This window comes from Dromiciops gliroides, chromosome 5 (assembly GCF_019393635.1).
Source record: "Dromiciops gliroides isolate mDroGli1 chromosome 5, mDroGli1.pri, whole genome shotgun sequence".
Lineage (NCBI taxonomy): Eukaryota > Metazoa > Chordata > Mammalia > Microbiotheria > Microbiotheriidae > Dromiciops > Dromiciops gliroides.
In genome coordinates, this window is record NC_057865.1 from 220,226,259 (window position 1) to 220,240,372 (window position 14,114).

The window sequence follows — 14,114 nt, forward strand, 5'->3', positions numbered from 1 at the left end:
GTGTGTGTGTGCGTGAGTGTGTGTGTATACATGTATACTTGGTCCAACATCAAGTTCCATGACTGAAGAACCTACTGTCAACTTAGCATGTGATCTACAGTTCTTGAAACAAAACGTGAACTCAGAAAAAAAAAAGGATATATGAATGCAATGGAATATTGCTATGATGTAGGAAATAAAGAAGGAGACAATTTCAAAGAATCCTGGGTAGTGTGAACTGGTACAAAGTGAAGTGTGCAGTGCCAGGAGAACAGTTTTTTTTTAAAAAGGCAACAACATCATAAAGAAAAATGACTTTGACAGAACTCTGATCAAAGCAATAACCAACCACATTTCCAGAGGAACCACAATTACCAACCTCCTGACAGCAAGGTGATGGATCCAGGATGGGGAAGGAGGCATATTTTTGGCCATGGCCATTTTATAGGTTTGTTGACTTAACAAAATTTTGGGGGGCTATTTTTAATTTCTCAGTTTTAATTGGGGGTAGAAGGTTTTAAGGGAGTAGCTATAATGATGCCCTCAAAAGAGAGCTATTGAAACATTTTTTAAATGCTCAGAAGAAAACAGAAGGAAGAACAGGTAGAATTCATTATACACCTTTTAAAAAGTGAGTATTATGAAATAGAGATTTCCAATTTCATTAATAATCCTAGTTTTTTGTGTTCTGTGTCTAGTGGTTTTTTCAATGTTTAAGTTCAGAAAAATCAATTAATTTAATTTTTTAAATCAAGAGTTTGGATGAGATGGTCTGTGAAGTTTCTTACAATCTGGACAAACTATAATTCTATCAATCAATCAACATTTATTAAGCACCTGCTATGGGTTTTTGTGACTAGGCAGGCACTGTGCTAAGTGCTAGGGATACAAAAAAGAGGAAAAAGGGGCAGCCAGGTGATGCAGTGAATAGAGCACTGGCCCTGGAGTCAGAAGGACCTGGGTTCAAATCCGGCCTCGGACACTTAACACTTACTAGCTGTGTGACCCTGAGCAAGTCACTTAACCCCAATTGCCTCACCAAAAAAGAAAAGGAAAAAGACAGTCCCTGCCCTCAAGGAGCTTACAATCTAATGGGGGAGATGACATGCAAATAAATAGATACAAAACAAGCTAAATACAGGATAAAGAGGAAATAATTAAAAGAAGGAAGGCACTGAAATTAATCTACCTTCTTGTAGATGGGGGAATTTGAGCTGGGACTTAAAAGAACCTGGGAAGGTCAACAGACAGAGCAAAGGAGGGAATGTGTTCCAGCCAGCTGGGAGAGTCAGAGAAAATTCCCAGAGCAGAAATATGGAGTTTCTTGTTTTATGGAACAGCTAGGAAGCCAGCGTGACCGAATCAAAGATTACATATTGGGAAGAAAGGTGTAAGAAGACTGGAAAACTAGTAGGGGGCTAGGTCATGAAGAACTCTGAATGCCAAACAGAGCATTTAGTGTTTGCTCCCAGAAGCAATGGGTTGTCCCTGGAGCTTACTGAGTAGGGGTTGATGTGATTCCACCTAAGCTTTAGGACAATCACTTTAGTGGCTGAACGGAGAACAGACTGGAGTGGGGAGAGACTTGAGGCAGGGCAGACCCTCCAGCAGGCTATTATAATAATTCAGGCCTGAGGTAATGAGGGCCAGAGCGAGTATGGTAGCAGAGTCAGTGTAGAGAAGGTGGTGTATTCATACTGAAGAGGTGTTGCAGAAATGAAATCGATAGGCACTGGCAAAAGATTGGATGGCAGGGGATGGGGGGGCCGGGTGGGGAGTGAGAGGATGACTCCTAGGTTGGGATCCTGAGGAATGGGAGGATGGTGTTGTTCTCAATAGAGAAGGGGGGGGCAGCTAGGTGGCGCAGTGGATAAAGCACCAGCCCTGGATTCAGGAGGACCTGAGTTCAAATGCGGCCTCAGACACTTGACACTTACTGTGTGACCCTGGGCAAGTCACTTAACCCCAACTGCCTCACCCCCCAAAAAAAGAAAATAGAGAAGGGAGCAGTGTTTAGGGAAAAAGATGATAAGTTCTGTTCTGGACATATTGAGTTTAAGATATCTACCAGACACCCAGTAGGAAAAAGGGGGTTCTCTATTCCTCAGATTGCAGGGACTTCCCACAGTTCGGTAGTTGGTAGGCTCAGGATTAGGGGCTGAGAGCAGGCAGTTGTTTCCCTTGGAAGACAAGAGCCTTGTACATCCTCCTATATTCAAATCAATTAAACCAACCTGCATTTTTTAGGTGTCTGTCTGCCATGTACAAAACCCTCCACTAGATACTAGATGCTGTGCCAGATTCAGCTTGAGGCTGGATCTGCTTTATATGACTGGATACTTTGGGCAAGTGATGGAAAACCAAACATATGGCCCTGCCCTTCTTGTGGCCAATCAACCAACTTGGATCCTACCACTTCCATGAAGTCTTCCTTGATTGGCCCAATCAAATGTCCATCCTCCCTCCTCAGGCTAGCAGAATGAAAAGAGTGAAAAACTTGGGTTTGAGCCTTGACTTTATTGTTTAACCTTGAGTGATGCAATTTAACTCTCTGAGCCTCAGTTTTCTCATTTGCAAAATGGGGATTAATGATAATTCACTACTGCCCTCAGAGAAAGCATGTGGGGAAAACACTTTTGTAAAGCATTTAAGCATCATGCAAATCATTAGATAGATTAAAAAAAAATTTTAAGTGTTTACTATTATCACATTCCACCTTTTTTTTGGGTGGGGTAAGGCAATTGGGGTTAAGTGACTTGCCTAGGTTCACACAGCTAGTAAGTGTTAAGTGTCTGAGGCTGGATTTGAACTCAGGTGGGTGCTCCTGACTCCAGGGCCGATGCTCTATCCACTGTGTCACCTAGCTGCCCCTCCACCTTATATATTAAGTATCTGTGCAAATTCCTGGTTTCCTCAACTATACTGTGAGCTCCTGAAGAGAAGAGATACATTGGATTCACCTTTGCACGCACTGTGCATGGCAAGTTCTTAGTAAATGTTTATTGACCGAATGAATGGGTAATGAATGAGTGAACCAACAAATATTTATTGAACACCTATTGTAATAGCTCACATTTCTGTAATTCTTTAAGCTTTACAAAGTGTTTTCCCCACAAAAATCCTGTAAGGTCTAGAGAGTTTAAATATTTTCACTCACATTTTACAGCTAGAGAAACTGAGGCCCAGAAGGTTGAAGCAAGTTGTCTAAAGTCACAAAATTAGTAAGTGGCAAGGGTAAGATGTGAGTCTAGGTCTGAATCCAGACAATATGGTCTGAAGAAGGAAATTATACCTTCATTGGACGGGGCAAGATGAATACATAAAACAACAGCACTTAATACAACTAAATTGTATACCTAGTATATCTCCTAAGCTATACTAATAAATGGAGATTTAGATAATTAGTCCTAGAATAAGGGGACAGTGCCAGTTTTCAGGGGAGATAAGAAAAAAAAGCCTAAAGGTGAAACTTCCCAGCAGAAGCTGATACTGGAGTGCTGCTAATGCAAAGGACCAGACACTTATTTGCAAGCTGCTTTGTATGTTATTTTCATTGTATTCACTCCCTATGATTTCTCTCTCCTAAGTGCCCTTCCACACCCTCCCTTCTTCCATCAGAGTCCCACCCCTACCATGCTGTTCAGTGTATGGAAAAGACAGGATCATAACATTTAGAGCTGGAAGGGGCCTTTTTAATTAGCTAGTTCAATCTCCCCCTTTTCCAGATGAAGAAACTGAGGTCCAGAGAAATGAAATTACTTACCCAAAGCTACATTTGATGACTCAAAATCCAGCACTTTTCACTCCACCATCGTGGGAGTGAGGGACAGCAAACGAGTGCTCAGTTGTGACTCAACTGTGTAACTATACACCATTTCCTGAAAAAGCAGGAATCCATGACCCCCAACAGCCCAGGTACACTTCCATCTACCTTACGTCATCCCTAGGATCTCTCCTTCCCACTCTCTCCTCTCCTCTTCCCTCCCCCCATTCCTCTGTTCAACAAAGAGTTAGATAAAAATCAATAGGTCAGGGAGCAAAGAACAAGCAAAAATAGGGGGAAAGCCAAGTCCAGCTAGGGATAAAAGGTCAGAGGACTGAAAAGCACCTGACCCCTAGTGCCCCCTATTCATTTAGGAGGGAGGTGGACTTATCTTTCCCCTCTGAGTACTCTCCAGTGCAGTGACACTGAACTCCTCGCTGTCCTCAAATATGACGTTCCATTTCCCCACTCTGAGAATTCTCACAGGCTGCCCCATGCCTGGAATTCTCTCCTTCCTCATCTCTGCCTTCTGGCTCCCCTTTCTTCAAATCTCAACCAAAATTCTACCTCCTGCAAGCAGCCTTTCCCTGACCCCCTTAAATGCTGGTCCCTTCCCTTTCCAGTCCTTCTGTATGTATCTTGTCTGGAGGCAGCTGTTTGCGTGCTGTCTGCCCATCATACTGGGAGTTACCACTCGAGGACAGGAATGGTTTGGCCGTTCTGTGGATCCCTAGTGCTTAGCAGAGTACCTGGTATATGGTAGGTGCTTCATAAATGCTTATTAACTTGACCTGACTTGACTTGATCCCTACTCTAGGATAGGAATGGGATCTCCCCTAAGACTATTTGGAGCCAACAAATTCTTAATGGAAGTGGATTTCCTGAAGAAAGAGGCAATGACAGCCCTTTAGAGCTAGTGCCTCTGCTCTGAAGGATGAGGAATGAGGGTCCCAAGACCTCTGCAGGGTAGGCCAGGTAATGAAACAGAGAGAGTTGTTTATAGGTGACCTGGGGGGGGGGTAAAAGTGACTGGAGAGAACATAATGTGTGCACACAAAAATATGAATGTGTAAGAGGGTATCTAGAGGAAGCTCACATTTCATACAGCTTTACGGTTTACAAAAAGCTTTCCTTTCAACAACCCTGTGAGGTGGGGAATAAAATCTTGGGAGTGGGGGGTGGGAGTTGTTCTGTTTTTAATAGGACTTGTGTTCTCAGCAGGGCAGGAAAATGGGCCTTTCCTCTACAAATGCACATAGGCATCTCTACATATATGTGTGTGTGTGTGTGTGTGTGTGTGTGTATAAATAAATAAAATAGCTTTATATATATGTGTGTGTATATATATATATATATATATAAAATAGCTTTAGAAAGTAGCCTTTGGCAGTAACAGCAATATTGTAGGATGATCAGCTGTGAATGACTTCACTATTCTCACCAATACAAATGTTATCCTCCTCCAGAGAAAAAACTGAGGGAGACTGAATGAAGATTGATGCATTCTATTTTTCACTTTCTTTTATTTTTCTCTCTTTTTTTTTGGTCTGTGACTAATGGACAGAAAATATGAATGTGTAAGAGGGTATCTAGAGGAAGCTCACATTTCATACAGCTTTACAATTTACAAAAAGCTTTCCTTTCAACAACCCTGTGAGGTGGGGAATAAAATCTTGGGAGTGGGGGGTGGGAGTTGTTCTGTTTTTAATAGGTTAATATTAGTCTGTGACTAATATAGAAATGTTTTGCATGATTGCACATGTGTAACATATCAAATCCCTGTCTTAGGAAGAGAAGAGAGGAGGGAAGGAGGAAGAGAATTTGGAACTCAATATTTTTAATAAATGTTAAAACTTGTTTTTAGTGTACTTGGGAAAATAATATTGTTTTTAAAAGAAAGAAAGTAGCCTCTGGGCACTGAGATGTTCAGTGATTTGCCCAAGGTTACAGAGCCAGTAAGTGTCAAAGTTGATATTTGAACCCAGGTCTTTTTGACTGAGAGGTTTGCTCTCTCCTATGATAGGCTGCCTTTCGGTATAATAATGGTACCTCTATTTTACAGACAAAGAAACTGAGGCTCAGAAATCTTGCTTGTCCAAAGTCACAGAGCTGGTAAGTGATGAAATTTCTGTGAAATGTGAAAGCATCCTCTTCCACACCTAGCTAAGTAGGCTCTCAATGCTTTGTTGATATTTATGTCCCAGGGAGAATAGAAAGTTATATGTTAGTTTGTGGGTCTATAAAGATATGTGTGTGATTAAGTATGAATATGTATGAGGATGTGTGAGAGTGAATGTTTGCAGGGCTGTAAGTATATGTCAGGGATGGTAAGGATGGGGTGCTGAACAACCTGTTTCTGGTCTGGCTCCTGTCTGATAAGGAACTTAGGAAACAAGGCAGGAGCATCCCCCTCTACCTGGCCTTCAGCTTCACCTGACTCGGGTGTAGCAGGGAAGGGGGGGGAGGGTGAGGTCATTTCCTGCCTTGAAACCTCCGCTTCAGGCTCACACACCTGCTTTCCTCCCACCCTGGGGGAGGCACATGAGGACGTCTGGGGAGAGGCCTAGGGATCTGGGACGGGGAAAGTCTAAAATCCCTCCAGCCAAATAGCTACCTACCTGTGCGCGCCTTCCGGAGCAGGGAGGGGCGTAGCCAGTCCTGGCCGGTGCCCCCTCCCCTTTTCCTCCGGACTATAAAGCCAGGGTGCTGACCCCCTCTGCTCTCACCCACCCTTCGGACTATTCAGATCGCGTCTAGCTCTCCTCTGCCGACATCATGAGCTTCACTACCCGCTCCACCACCTTCTCCACCAGCTACCGGACCCTGGGTTCGGTCCAAGCGCCCAGCCACCGGGTCCGGCCCGCCAGCAGCGCCGCCAGCGTCTATGCAGGCGCCGGCGGCTCTGGCTCCCGAATCTCTACCGCCCGCTCCACCAGTTTCCGCGGGGGTTGGGGATCCGGGGGCGCCATGGGGGGGCTGGTCGGGGTCGGGGGGATCCAGGGGGAGAAGGAGACCATGCAGGACCTCAACGACCGTCTCGCCTCCTATCTGGATCGCGTGCGGAGCCTGGAGATCGAGAATCGCAAACTGGAAGGGAAAATCAGGGAGCATATGGACAAGAAGGGACCTCGGATCAGAGAATGGGGACACTATTTCAAGACGATTGAGGATCTGCGGTCGCAGGTAAGGGTGGAAGAGGCGGCAGTGTCCCTTTATCTACCCCAAGTCCACAGCCCCCCAACTCTGACCTCCACCCCGTGACTGGTCTCCCTCTTCCTTCTCTTGCTTGTCTTTTTGGAGAGCTCTTGCCCTTTAATTTGTAAATGTCAGGGCACCTTAGGAAAGATATGGGGGCTGCGGACTGGGGAGGGAAAACTGCAGAAAAATGAGGGACTGACTTTCCCAAGACTCTCTCCATACCAGCCCTTCACAAGTGCCTCCCAGGGTTCTTCCCGGTCTAGTAACTAGAAAACTCTCCCGGCCCGTGCTGTAGTCCGAGGACTCGAATCCCAAAGGGTACCCTGACTCTCCTCTACTTCATTCCCTGCGGCTCCTTTTCTTCTCCCTCTCATGCTGAAGGCAGGAAAGTGGAAAGGCAAGGACAGCACTCATTTCCCCCAAATGCCCAGGCCTTAAAGTCCCAAGAAAGGCTTCTCTGACAAGCAAGAGGCTTCCCCTAAGCAAAAGTGGAGGCAGGAGGGGGAAACAGCAAGATTTGAGGGGAGAAGAGAAAATAAATGTCCCATAAAGAGGGCCCCAAGAAGCCCTGGTTCTCAGACCCTCTCCGGTGAGAGGGTTAAGCGGATATAGCTGAGTCACCTAAGAGTAAACAAGAGGACTGGTGGGAGGGACTTGCTTCCCTCACCCGGTTTAGGGGGGAGTGGAAAAGCAGGTGCTTTAGACTAAGCTGCAGGTGATGGGGTGGAGGAGGGGAGCTTTGCAACTGATTCCTCTGGGCTTGGTAGGGAGGGAACCCAGTTATAGCCTTGGGGATGAGAGAGCTCCTGGTGGTTGTTACTGCGATCTGGAGAACACTGTTGAATCTAGGGTACAGTTGATCTGGGATAGTTAGGTGATAGAGGCAGGGGAACATGCATTAGAAAGGACTCTGGGGGCAGCTAAGTGGCACAGTGGATAAAACACTGTCAGAAGAGTCAGAAGGACCTGTGTTCAAATTTGACCTCATACATTTACAAGCCATGTATTCCTGGGCAAGTCACTTAACCCTGATTACCTAAAAAAAAAAAAAGAAAAGAAAAAAGAAGGTACTCTGCCTATACTTAAGAAATGCCAGGGGTGGGGCAGCTAAATGGTGCAGTGGATAAAGCACCCACCCTAGATTCAGGACAACCTGAGTTCAAATCCAGCCTCAGACACTTCACACTAGCCATGTGACCCTGAGCAAGTCACTTAACCCTCATTGCCCCGCCAAAAAAAAGAAAGAAAGAAAGAAAGAAATGCCAAGGGGTGAGGGACATAGCCCTGTGCTGGAGAATCTCCTTTCCCATGTATGATCCCTACTCATGAAGCTACCTCTATGTCTTTTCCCTGCCCCCACAGATCTATGCAAGCTCAGTGGACAATGCCAGAATCGTCCTACAGATCGATAATGCCCGTCTGGCTGCTGATGACTTCAGAGTCAAGTGAGTCAGTGGAATTATCAGGGTTTAGTCTGAGTTACACCATTTGGGGCTTAAGAATGTGGTGAGACTTTAGGGATGGGGTCACCGTTGAGTTTAGAATACCTAATGAGATGGAATTTAGTTTGGGATGGCTATGGGACTAGGGTTAGGAGTGGGGCTACGGGTTTAGATTTGAAATTGGGGGGGAGGGTGGCCCTTCTGACTTCTCTCTCCTTCTACCCCCATCCCACCTATGTAGGTATGAAGCAGAGCTGGCCATGAGACAGTCTGTAGAAAGTGACATTCATGGCCTCCGGAAGGTCATTGATGATACCAACGTGACCAGGCTGCAACTGGAGACAGAGATTGAAACCTTGAAGGAAGAACTACTCTTCATGAAGAAGAACCACGAGGAGGTGAGCAAGGAAGGCGAGCAGAGCTCACTCGCCAAAGGGATGATAGGACTTAGAGCCAAAAAGGTTCTCATTTTACAATTGGAAAACTGAGACTTAAAAGAATTGAAATGAGTCGCCCAAAGTCACACAGAAGAGGCAGAGTTGGGGTTCAAAGCCAAGGCCTCTGACTCCAAATTTCAGGATTCTTCCCATTAGACTGTGCAGGCTTTCAAAGATTGGGGAGCTAGGAATCCTGATACGGAAAAACAAAGGAACCCAATCTCAGAAATGGAATAAGAGAGTATAACCACATATCAGAGCCTATTCAAGAATACGTGCTGTTTTAACCAGGCTGTTAACCACACTATGAAGTCATATGTGTTGAAAATAAACCTTTTCTACCATTCATTTGAGTTATAGTCTAATAAAAAGGACAGTAAACCGTCTGAGGCAAGAATGGAGCCAGGAACAAGTGGGTAGCAGTGCCAGGGAGATGGCAAGGAGCAACAAAGCCAAGTCTGGAGACAGCTAGAAAAGGAAGAGGAGGAGAAAGTGTGGTGCAGAGTTTGGAAGAGGACAGGGACAGGGCATGGGGAAAAGGAGATGAAGAAGGAACCCATAGACAAGGGAGATGAGGAAACAATCCGTAGAAAAAAGAATCAGAAGCCAAGGGATGGAAGTGGGGGGAGGGGAAAAAGAAGGTTCACAGAGTAAAGACTCTAGAACTGGCATTGGCACTCTGGCTAAGGCAGAAGTCTGGTGGGGAGGATATGGTTTCATCGGATGGCTCCTTCGATGCCCCCTGTATCCTTCACAATAATCAGTGGTGTTCGGTCAGACATTTTGAGTAAATTGTGACCCACTCTCCCCACCTACTTTTATTTTAAATTCCAGGAGGTGAATTCTCTACAAGCCCAAATCGCAGGCTCTGGGCTGACCGTGGAGGTGGACTCTCCCAAATCCCAGGACTTAAGCAAGGTCATGGCTGATATCCGAGCCCAATATGATGCTCTGGCTCAGAAGAACAGAGAAGAGCTTGATAAATACTGGTCTCAGCAGGTGAGTTCTCAGGGCTGGGAGGGCAGGAGACTTGAGACATGGGTCTTAGGAAGGCAGGAATGGAGAGAGACATGAGGACAGAGCTCTGAACTGGTCACTGAGAGAAGCCATGTTTTCTCACCCCCCCCCAACAGATTGAGGAGAGCACTGTGACAATCAACACAAGGTCCGAGGAGGTAGAAGCTGCTCGAAACACCGTCACGGAGCTGAAGCGTACAGTCCAGTCCTTAGAGATTGACCTGGATTCCCTTCGAAATCTGGTGAGACCCTCCAGCTGCCTCTCTCTCCACCTCCCCATTCCCTCTCTGGCTCCCAACCTCCTGTCTCATCCCTACCTACTTAACTCTACTTCCATCTCCCTGTATTCAGAGTCACAGAAGAGAGAAGTGGAAGGCACCCTGGCATCTTATACAGGGGGGAGCAGAGTCCTAAAAAGACCAAGAAACTTGTGTGCTAAAGGCCCCACAATAAACAAATGGCAGACTTGTTAGCCACCGGACACCTCCTTCCCCTTCTGCCCCACTCACTCTGTTCTTCTTTGTCTCTGAACAGAAAACCAGCTTGGAGGAGAGCCTGAGGGAGGTGGAGACCCGCTATGCCATCCAGATGGAGCAGATCAATACAGCCCTGCTGCACCTCGAGGCAGAACTGGGGCAGACCCGCACAGAGGGGCAGCGCCAGGCACAGGAATACGAGGCCCTGCTCAACATTAAGGTCAAACTGGAAGCAGAGATCAACACCTATCGAAACCTGCTGGAGGATGGGGAGGACTTCAAGTGAGTAGGGGCCCTTCTCCCACTCTATCCCCTATCCCCCGCTGCATCCCACAGTTAGTCATTTGTGTGCCTTATCCACTAATCAGGAGGTTTTCTCACTCCTTAAGATTCCTCTTTGGGGAACAAGGAGACCAAAGCCACTCAAGAACTTGACTCCTTTAAGTTACACAGTGGGGCAAAGGTGGGGTGGGAGGAGCAGGAGTGTCTTCTCCTTCCCTCCCCATAACCGGAGTTGGTCTCTCTCCTTAGTCTTGTACATGCCTTGGACAGCAGCGGCAGTTCCTTGCATAAGACCAGCACTCGGAGGACTGTAGAAGGCAAAGTGGCGGCCGAGACTAATGACACCAAGGTCCTTCGGCGTTAGGGCCATAAGCTGAAGACCTGGGCTGAGGCAGGAAGTTAATAAAGGCTCTTTGGTCACCCAGCCTTCAATCTGACTTTCTCTTCATTGATATAATCACTTAGCCAGACACAGGACCTGATTCACTTGAAACCAGCTTAAACTATCCAGGAATTGCAATAATCACCACTCATTTAGTAAGTCCCTACCAGGGGCCTGGCCCTGTGCTGGGCATTCAGGACACAAAGAATGGATCAATCTCTACTCTCAAGGGGTCTGCATTCTCACAGGGTAGACATTAACAATAACAACTGCTATCACTGATAGGGCATTTAGAGGTTGGTCAAATTGTTGACATTTGATCTTCCCAACATTCCAGTGGGGCAGGTACTTTATCCTTATCTCCATTTTAGAGATGTAGAGACTGAGGTCAAGAAATACTAAGTGACTAGCCCATGCCCCTTTTAGGTGTGTAAGATTCCAACTCTGGTCTCAGTATCATCCAGGGCTTCTTAAGCCTTTTTCACTAGCAATCCCTTTTTGCCTAAGAAATTTTTATATGACCCCGGCTATATAGGCATATAAAATAGGTATACATAACCTTTGTTGCCTAATTTTTCACAAACCCCACATTCAGTTACATGACTCCATATGGGGTCACAACCCACAGTATAAGAAGCTTTGCTATAGTCCACCATCTTTATTGCATCATCTAGCTATTTCATCTTACTACCTATCTCTCTCACTATAGAATGGATGGGGAGAGAGGGGTGATGGAAAAGGTAACAGGAAAAGAGAGGTTGGATGTAGGGGGAGCCAAGGGCAGGGTTTTTGTGGGGATGATCAGATATTAAGTGGCAAGGGTAGCTCAGCTAGATGCCCCATCAGCTCTTCTCTCTATTCTCTTAGCCTCTAATCCTATTTCAGTTTGAATATCCCAATGGCACATGACATAAATGTGGAAGGAAAATCCCATTCTAAATAATGGTCTTTGGAGGAAAGACCAGAAGCTAGGAAAGGAGTGACTTAGATAGGGGATCTGGGATGGAGCAGGATGAGAGTAAGTCCAAGTAAGATCTGTATCCAAGAGAAAAGCTACATCAAGAAAGTGTTATGGGGGGCAGCTAGGTGGCACAGTGGATAAAGCACCGGCCCTGGATTCAGGAGGACCTGAGTTCAAATCCTGCCTAGACACTTGACACTTAATAGCTGTGTGACCCTGGGCAAGTCACTTAACCCCCATTGCCCTGCGAAGAAAGAAAGAAAAAGAAAATGTTATGGCAACAATTCAGTTATGCCATGGCATTAGAATTCAAGTAGAATTTAATCAATAAACATTAAGTGCCTACTATGTGCCAAGTACTGTGCTAAGTGCTAGAAATACAAAAAGAGGCAAAAGATAGTCCCTGCCCTCAAGGAGGTAAATTATCTACAGGATAAGAAGAGAAAAGGTAATAGAATTAAGAGGGGCTAGGGAAGGCTTTCCTATAGAAGGGAGGATTTTGGTTGGGATTTAAAGGAAGTCAGTAGTCAAAGCGAAGGAGGGAGAACATTCCAAGCATGAGGGACAGCCAGAGAAAATGCACAGAGCCTAGAGATAGAATATTTGATACATGGAACAGCCAGAAGATCACTGTGAGAGAGTAAGGTGGGGGGCAGCTAGGTGGCACAGTAGATAAAGCACCGGCCCTGGATTCAGGAAGACCTGAGTTCAAATCTGACCTCAGACACTTGACACTTACTAGCTGTGTGACTTTGGGTAAGTCACTTAACCCTCATTGCCCCACAAAAAACAAACAACAAAAAAAGGGGGGGGGAGAGTAAGGTGTAAGAAGACAGGAAAGATAGGAGGGGGCTAGGTTAGGAAGGCCAAGCAAAGCATTTTGTATTTGCTCCTGGAAACAATAGGGAGCCACTGGAGTTTGTTGTGTGGGGTAAGGGGTGACATGATCCGTCTGACCTGAGCTTTAGGAAAATCATTTTAATGGCTGAATGGAAGACGGACTGGAGCCAGGAGAGATGAGACCAGACAACTCACCAGTGGGCCACTGCTGTAGTCCAGGCCTGAGGTGATGAGGGCCTGCACCAGAGCAGTGGCAGCATAGGAGGAGAGAAAGAATCATATTAAAGAGATGCTGCAAAGGTAAGATCAGTAGGCCCTGGCAACAGCTTGGGTATGGGGGGGTGAGAGAATGAGGCGCCAGGAGGACACCCAGGGTGGGAGCCTGAGGAACAGAAGGATGGTGTAGTTAGGAGGTAGGGAAGGTATAGGGGGAAATACTAATGAGTTCTGTTCTGGACATAGTTTAAGATGGCTACTGGACAACTCGTGCAAGATGTCTGAAAGGCAGTTGGAGATGCCAGACTGGAGGTCAGCAGAGAGTTTGGGCCAGGAAAGGTAGATTTGAGAATCATCCGTACAGAGTTGGTGATGGGAACTGATGAAATCACCAAGTGTAATAGTATGGAGGCAGAAGAAAAGAGAGCCCAGGAAAGGACCCTGAAGGATACCCACAGTTAGAAAGTGTGATCTGGAAGATTTAGCAAAGGAGACAGAGAAGGAGTGGTCAGATAGGAAGGAGGAAAACCAGGAGAAAACCCAGAAAGAAGAGAGTATCGAGGAGGAGAGGGTGATCCACAATGTCAAAGGCTGCAGAGAGGCCAAAGAATAAGTAAGGGTTGAGTAAAGGCCATTGGATTTGGCAACTAAGAGATCATTAGTAACCTTGGAAAGAAGATTTCTGGTGAAATGATATGGTCAGAAGCCAGATTGTAAGGGTTTAAGAAGAGAGTGAAAAGACAGAAAGTGAAGGTACCTATTGTGGGTGACCTTTTCAAGTTTAGCTACAATGGGCAAAGAGATGAAAAGATCAAGGGAAGGTTTTTTTCAGGATGGAAAAGACATGGGCATGTTTGTAGGCACTAGGGAATGAGCCAATAGAGAGGGAAAGACTGAAAATTAGTGAAAGAATGGGGATGTCAGAGGGGGCAATCTGCTGGAGAAGATGGAATGCAATGGGATCTCTTGAACAAGTAGAGGGCTTAGCCTTGGGAGATGGAAGCAAGGCCATTTCATCATGTGAGACAGGGTAAAAGAAGAGTAGCAGAAGGCATCTGAGTGATGGAAGATGAGGAAGAGGGGAGAAGAGGGAGGTCATGATGAGTATTTTTCTGTAAAAT

The 14,114-nt window shown here is 45.9% G+C and overlaps 1 protein-coding gene across 1 annotated transcript; it reads left to right on the plus strand.

The window, feature by feature from the left end:
• The first annotated feature begins 6,258 nt into the window (after positions 1-6,258).
• On the plus strand, positions 6,259-11,026 carry KRT18 (keratin 18). The gene is made up of 7 exons (XM_043964932.1): positions 6,259-6,925; positions 8,303-8,385; positions 8,624-8,780; positions 9,654-9,818; positions 9,953-10,078; positions 10,371-10,594; positions 10,844-11,026. Exons 1-7 carry the CDS (start codon positions 6,518-6,520, stop codon positions 10,956-10,958), a joined length of 1,278 nt encoding a protein of 425 aa, XP_043820867.1. The 5' UTR covers positions 6,259-6,517; the 3' UTR covers positions 10,959-11,026.
• The last annotated feature ends 3,088 nt before the right edge of the window (positions 11,027-14,114 follow it).

What these genes read in the sequence shown, in the direction of transcription:
- KRT18 (XM_043964932.1), top strand. Translation starts at nt 6,518, where the DNA reads ATGAGCTTCACTACCCGCTCCACCACCTTCTCCACCAGCTACCGGACC. An exon ending in GCTGATGACTTCAGAGTCAA is followed by an intron (nt 8,386 to 8,623) that starts GTGAGTCAGTGG and finishes CCACCTATGTAG; the next exon opens with GTATGAAGCAGAGCTGGCCA. An exon ending in TGAAGAAGAACCACGAGGAG is followed by an intron (nt 8,781 to 9,653) that starts GTGAGCAAGGAA and finishes TTTAAATTCCAG; the next exon opens with GAGGTGAATTCTCTACAAGC.